Source organism: Drosophila nasuta, chromosome 3 (genome assembly GCF_023558535.2).
Source record: "Drosophila nasuta strain 15112-1781.00 chromosome 3, ASM2355853v1, whole genome shotgun sequence".
NCBI lineage: Eukaryota > Metazoa > Arthropoda > Insecta > Diptera > Drosophilidae > Drosophila > Drosophila nasuta.
This window is the reverse complement of record NC_083457.1, coordinates 6,684,737-6,691,617: the sequence shown is the minus strand read 5'-3', so window position 1 is coordinate 6,691,617 and position 6,881 is coordinate 6,684,737. Positions and strand designations below refer to the sequence as shown.

General features: G+C 44.5%; 2 protein-coding genes across 2 annotated transcripts; both read left to right on the top strand.

Moving 5' to 3' along the window:
- Positions 1 to 1,216: 1,216 nt before the first annotated feature.
- On the top strand, positions 1,217 to 2,287 carry LOC132790301 (putative mediator of RNA polymerase II transcription subunit 29). The gene is made up of 3 exons (XM_060798789.1): positions 1,217 to 1,347; positions 1,419 to 1,754; positions 1,815 to 2,287. Exons 1-3 carry the CDS (start codon positions 1,300 to 1,302, stop codon positions 2,211 to 2,213), a joined length of 783 nt encoding a protein of 260 aa, XP_060654772.1. The 5' UTR covers positions 1,217 to 1,299; the 3' UTR covers positions 2,214 to 2,287.
- Positions 2,288 to 2,730: 443 nt separating this feature from the next.
- Positions 2,731 to 5,926, top strand: LOC132790923 (mucin-2). Its single transcript, XM_060799682.1, has 3 exons — positions 2,731 to 2,808; positions 2,895 to 3,218; positions 3,284 to 5,926. Exons 1-3 carry the CDS (start codon positions 2,758 to 2,760, stop codon positions 5,738 to 5,740), a joined length of 2,832 nt encoding a protein of 943 aa, XP_060655665.1. The 5' UTR covers positions 2,731 to 2,757; the 3' UTR covers positions 5,741 to 5,926.
- Positions 5,927 to 6,881: the final 955 nt, after the last annotated feature.

The window sequence follows — 6,881 nt, the reverse complement described above, 5'->3', positions numbered from 1 at the left end:
TTGTCTACATGTATAAAGTTCGAATGAATTTGCAGTGACAGCATAGAAAAAGGTTAGTACAGTTGCTTTCCGGTTTTACTGAGGTTAAATATCTGGGAATAAGGGTAGATTATTTAGACATATATAAGTAACTTAACAATTTACAAGGAAGACATTTCATTTCACTTCTTTCCCATTTAATTACATTTAATGAAAATGTGCCGAGTTCGTTATATGCTTTTAATTAAATTTAGAATTTAATTTTAAAGAATTAGGGTAACTTTTAAAGGCGGGGTTTACTAGATATGAACTAGCATTTTAAGCAATATCAACCATATCGATTCACAAATAAACACATTATTTCATAAAAGTTTTATCTTATAGCTGTGTATCTATATATAACCGATAATTCCTAGAAAAAATTGTTGGCATTATCTGCACTTGAACAAAAAACTGACCAGACTTTGCAGGCTTTTCATTAATTATGTTGTGAGTATCTTAAGTGGTCTGTGTAATTATCAATTGATATCCGGTCAAAAAGCAAAGTGAAGCCGTATTTTCCAATTGCTCATTCATAATTTGATAATTGTAAACATCAGATGGGGTCCCGATTACAACGACAAAAAAAAACCCGAATACAAAATGATAAGGAAATTCATGGAAATTATTTTTGCGGTTATCGTGATTAAAGCTTTTAAATGAGTGTTATCATACAATGGGCCTAGTGCTATCAGTTCTGGGAAAGCTGCTTGATAGCCGCTTGATTGACGTTGCAAGCGCGGGGAACGATTTCATCTAATTTATGACCCAATAATGTAAGTGCTTAAAACTTTCAATTGACACTTGAACTAAGCGATTTAGTAGACTACTGCCACATTTTGTTGTGACCGGGTGGGTGAATCACCGACTTGGAAATAATAGCTTAAAATAAATTCTTATATCATATGTTTGTTTACGATAAGAATGCAGACATGCAGACACCATATGGCAGCACCTTTGTCTACGGACTGTACATGATAAGACCCCTATTGGGACATGAGCACTGATTAGTCCCCACAGACCCCACAGTTGAAAATTTGTCATGCCTAACAATTTGGAATACGACGAATAACCTCGAAACAAGTGTAATCATCTTAAAACTGCAGAAAGCCAATTAACTTGTACATCTTCGCATTTATCTTATCACAATGCTGCAGAATTTTCTGCACTCTACCCAGCGAAAAAGTTTGCTATAAAAGCCAATCAATTTGGAGATGAGCAATTAGTTCCCAATTGATACTAACTGAAGCTTCATCTTCAATTCAATTCCATTCTACAAAGATGCAATTAGTCACACGTGTTCTTTTATTGGCCGTTACAGTGCTCGGTGTAAGTATATGGCGTCAACGCAACCATTTCGAGTGGCACTTGAGAACTAATCGAATGAACTGTGATTACAGGCCAGCGCGTGGCCACGTATGGCCGATGAGCAAAGCCTCTTTCGCATGGTGATGGCTCAGGTGAGCTCCTCCATGATCGATGAGCGCGCTCTGTCGCCAGCTGAGACCGCTTGTCTCAATGCCTACAACAATGCCACCAACCACATTGGCAACAATTTGAGCAACAGCACCAACAAATGCGAAGACGCTGCCAACAAGACCGCAATTGCCAACAACCAGAGCTCCAACTCCACTGTGAACTCCATTCGCACTCAGCTTCTTACTCTACAGCAAAATGTGCAGCGTTGCCTGAACGAGAGTGATGCTAACCTTCTGACCAACTGCACCACATCTTACGTAAGCGTTCTGCAGGAAAACATATTTGTGTAACATAAAGTAACGATTGTCTCTGTCTAGTTCTCTGCCAATCTGCAACTCTTGGACACCACTAACTCGAAGAGCTATCAGGTCCAAGCCGAGTCTGCCGCCAACTCGACCAACGCCAATCTGAAGCGTGAAGCTTGCATTTTCGCTGCCGCTGATGAGGTCAAGATCCAGTACAACGGGGCTGTCAATGACTACAATTCTTGTGTGAAGAAAATCGCATACCAGCGTGATCAAACTTTGCAGCAAGATAAGCCACTGCTGCCCAGCGAGCAGCGACCGGTGCTGCCAAGTGAGCAACAGCCAATCAGACCAGTCCCGGCTCAAACTCAGTCCCAGTCCCAGGTTCAGTCTCAACCTCAGTCGCAGTCACAGTTCGAAGTCGAGGACCTGCAGCCCGTGCAGCAATCCGAGAAGCAGCCAATCAACTAATTGAGATAGGGTATAAAATATGGTACCAATCTTAATTTTAATGAGCGCAGTGAATAAAGAGCTTTAAAAATCAATTTACTTGACCTTCTCAATATCCCAGCAGCTACCGCAAATCTTGATATCGCTCTCAATACTTTTAATGGCTGCTATAAATATTTCTTGAGTGCCCTCACGTTCACAAACGAGTAATCTATATAATGATTGTCAAAATTTGAGTGTCTTGGCAATCTCTATTCCCAGAATTTGCCTATAGTCTGCGTCTTACTCACCCAGAAGCAGATATGATATCTTTATACAGTCTATATGTGAATTATATATACATAAGGCTCTGGACTGGTATGCAGATAACTATAATCACTCATCAGGTGCTTTTTGCTACCTTATCGCTGAGCGGAAGAACCTGAAAAAAAATTCTATTGTGTGTGACTTCAAATTGTTATTGATATAAACTAATTGAAACGTCATCATTTTATATTGTTGCGAATTTGATTTAAAATGGACGGCATAGACATTGGGGAACTCAGAAACGAACCGAACCGCCATTATGGAGGTTCTCCGCAAATTTTTACTGCTTTGTGCAGTATTCAGTGTAAATGTGAGTATTTTGACTATCAGTAAAACTTTTCCATTGCATAATATGACTCAAACTATCTTAATTAATGAATTCCATTGTTTTCATAGACCTTTACGGCTGCAGAGCCCGTATACTCGAATGCCATCACCAATGAGTTGAGTTTGGGCAACTTATTGTTCGATGCCATCACTGGAGATTTGATTATTCCTGGTCTTGGCATCTTGAACAATCTTGATCAATGCGTCGCAAATTATGTCTCGAAAGATTTTGAGATCTTAATCAGTACTGGCGCCAAGATACGTCGTTGCAGTAATCTGAAACGAAATGTCCTGCAAAACTATTTGCAACAGAGCAGCTCGTCGGGTGTGAAGACCTCCTTCAACCAACAGTCGGCTGCCTGTAACTCCCATAGTTCCTGCTATACCGATCTGGTAAGAAATAACAATGAATTATTTAGTCATTAATTTTTTTACTCACGAAATAATATCACCTTCAGGTGATGAACCTACTCGGCAGTGTGCAAAACCTGGAAAAGAATTATGGACAAATCCGTCATTGCATCCACAAGCAAATTGATAAAGCTGAATTCCATTTGAGAGTCGAGTACATCAACTTGCAAAACTGTTTTTCTGGTATAACAAACTTGAACGTTACAACCCCAGCACCGGGTACACCAGCCTGGAATGTAACAAGCCCAGCACCCGGAACACCAAGTTGGAACTTTACCACTCCAGCACCAGGAACACCAAGCTGGAACGTTACAACGGCTGCTCCTGGAACTCCAAGCTGGAACGTTACAACGCCAGCACCTGGAACACCAAGCTGGAATGTCACAACCCCAGCACCCGGCACACCCAGCTGGAACGTTACAACCCCAGCACCGGGAACACCAAGCTGGAATGAAACAACTCCCACCTGGAGCCCTCCAATCTGGAATAACACTACCCCCGGCTGGAACAACACCACCCCTGGCTGGAACGAAACAACTCCCACCTGGAGTCCTCCCATCTGGAATAACACTACCCCCGGATGGAATGAAACAACTCCCACCTGGAGCCCTCCAATTTGGAATAACACTACCCCCGGCTGGAACAACACCACCCCCGGATGGAATGAAACAACTCCCACCTGGAGCCCTCCAATCTGGAATAACACTACTCCCGGCTGGAACAACACCACCCCTGGCTGGAATGAAACAACTCCCACCTGGAGTCCTCCCATCTGGAACAACACCACCCCTGGCTGGAACGAAACAACTCCCACCTGGAGCCCTCCAATCTGGAATAACACTACTCCCGGCTGGAACAACACCACACCTGGCTGGAACGAAACAACTCCCACCTGGAGTCCTCCCATCTGGAATAACACTACCCCCGGATGGAATGAAACAACTCCCACCTGGAGCCCTCCAATCTGGAATAACACTACTCCCGGCTGGAACAACACCACCCCTGGCTGGAATGAAACAACTCCCACCTGGAGTCCTCCCATCTGGAATAACACTACCCCCGGATGGAATGAAACAACTCCCACATGGAGCCCTCCAATTTGGAATAACACTACCCCCGGCTGGAACAACACTACCCCTGGTTGGAATGAGACCACTACCACCTGGAGCCCTCCAATCTGGAATAACACCACTCCTTCCCCAAACTGGAATGAAACTACCTGGAGTACACCAAGCTGGAACAACACCACCCCTGGCTGGAATAACACCACTCCAGGATGGAATAACACCACTCCTACTCCGAACTGGAATGAAACCACCTGGAGTTCACCAAGCTGGAACAACACCACTCCTGGCTGGAATAACACCACTCCTTCCCCAAACTGGAATGAAACTACCTGGAGCACACCAAGCTGGAATAACACCACTCCAGGATGGAATAACACCACTCCTACTCCGAACTGGAATGAGACAACCTGGAGTACACCAAGCTGGAACAACACCACTCCTGGCTGGAATAACACCACTCCTTCCCCAAACTGGAATGAAACTACCTGGAGCACACCAAGCTGGAATAACACAACCCCCGGCTGGAATAACACCACTCCAGGATGGAATAACACCACTCCTACTCCGAACTGGAATGAGACAACCTGGAGTACACCAAGCTGGAACAACACCACTCCTGGCTGGAATAACACCACTCCTTCCCCAAACTGGAATGAAACTACCTGGAGCACACCAAGCTGGAATAACACAACCCCGGCTGGAATAACACCACTCCAGGATGGAATAACACCACTCCTACTCCGAACTGGAATGAGACAACCTGGAGTACACCAAGCTGGAACAACACCACTCCTGGCTGGAATAACACCACTCCTACTCCGAACTGGAATGAAACAACCTGGAGCACACCAATCTGGAATAACACCACCCCTGGCTGGAATAATACCACTCCAGGATGGAATAACACCACTCCTACTCCGAACTGGAATGAGACAACCTGGAGTACACCAAGCTGGAACAACACCACTCCTGGCTGGAATAATACCACTCCTTCCCCAAACTGGAATGAAACTACCTGGAGCACACCAAGCTGGAATAACACAACCCCCGGATGGAACAACACCACTCCAGGATGGAATAATACCACTCCTACTCCGAACTGGAATGAGACTACTTGGAGCACACCAATCTGGAATAACACCACCCCCGGCTGGAATAACACCACTCCAGGATGGAATAACACCACTCCTACCCCGAACTGGAATGAGACTACTTGGAGCACACCAATCTGGAATAACACCACCCCCGGCTGGAATAACACCACTCCTACTCCGAACTGGAATGAAACAACCTGGAGCACACCAATCTGGAATAATACCACCCCCGGATGGAATAATACCACTCCCGGCTGGAATAATACCACTCCCTCGCCGAACTGGAATGAGACCACCGTTAGCTGGAATACCACCACCCCCGCCTGGAATCAGACAACTCTGACCTCGAACACCACCACTCCAAGCTGGAGTACTACTACAGAGGTTCCACAGACTACAACCACACAGAGCTGGTGGGACAAGCTTTGGCATGACATCTTCTAAATGATGCCATAAGCGCTGTGGCAACAGCATTTTGAAACTCAGCACTGAGTTAACTAAGTAATAAATTGATCAGCATTAAAATGTATATAGTAGAATAATCTTAATTACGAGTATGCCCAAGCGGGCCAATGAATGTCCAATAATATGATAAGTTATCAGCTTCAATTGCAAAGAACACACAATCAAAACGAATGGTTAGAAGGCAAAAACGAAGAAGATGGCGACTACGATGAAGAGAAAAAAACTGTTTATGGCAGTAAAAGCCACAAATTGGCAACGCCCACATAGCTGTGGCTTGACTTGGTCAGCGCCTGATTAAGATTTATTAGCCAACTGAGAACCACGTGTCGCAGACGGCTGCACAAAATGATGGATCTGAGTGAACCGTCAGCAAAATATTGCACAATGCGAGGGGTAAGCGGAGAAATGCTAAGCCAAAGGAATTGAAAGGCATGGCAAGGCAAGACTGTCAATAAGTTGAGGAGGGAATAAAGGGAAAAAGCGAAAGCGAGCAGCAATAATTAGTTACACTCGGCGAAGTTAAATAATGAGCTGGCTGTCAGCATCTTGCGGCACAGCCTGGACATCAGATATTCTGTTAAACGGCTAAGCAGTTTTCCCTCGCTTTGCTCAAAAAAACCAAAAAAATAGAGAAAAAGACCGATAAAATAATCATAGTTAAAGCAAAAGTTAAGAGAGATGAAGTTGCAAGCATGGCTAAAGTTTAATAATTGCGGACAGCATTCAACCTTAGCTGAAGGGCTACCATATTATTCAACGATGTCTGACAGGACACCACGCAGAGCATTTGCATAACCCCAGCACGTATGTGTACCCATCCAAATGTGCGCGTGTATGTGTGTGTGCGTATGAGTTTGGTTGCAAGCATTGTGCATACAAAGGCAATCTGACCTAAACAATGAGAGTATGCGCAAAACTTTTAACCTCAGCTCTAGTAGATAAATCAAGCTGGATCATCACCCTCGGCATTCATTGTCCGCACCACAGCGCCATTGTTTCTCTATTCCTCCTCTCGTCTC

What these genes read in the sequence shown, in the direction of transcription:
- LOC132790301 (XM_060798789.1), top strand. Translation starts at nt 1,300, where the DNA reads ATGCAATTAGTCACACGTGTTCTTTTATTGGCCGTTACAGTGCTCGGT. An exon ending in TGGCCGTTACAGTGCTCGGT is followed by an intron (nt 1,348 to 1,418) that starts GTAAGTATATGG and finishes CTGTGATTACAG; the next exon opens with GCCAGCGCGTGGCCACGTAT. An exon ending in CCAACTGCACCACATCTTAC is followed by an intron (nt 1,755 to 1,814) that starts GTAAGCGTTCTG and finishes GTCTCTGTCTAG; the next exon opens with TTCTCTGCCAATCTGCAACT.
- LOC132790923 (XM_060799682.1), top strand. Translation starts at nt 2,758, where the DNA reads ATGGAGGTTCTCCGCAAATTTTTACTGCTTTGTGCAGTATTCAGTGTA. An exon ending in GTGCAGTATTCAGTGTAAAT is followed by an intron (nt 2,809 to 2,894) that starts GTGAGTATTTTG and finishes TTGTTTTCATAG; the next exon opens with ACCTTTACGGCTGCAGAGCC. An exon ending in GTTCCTGCTATACCGATCTG is followed by an intron (nt 3,219 to 3,283) that starts GTAAGAAATAAC and finishes TATCACCTTCAG; the next exon opens with GTGATGAACCTACTCGGCAG.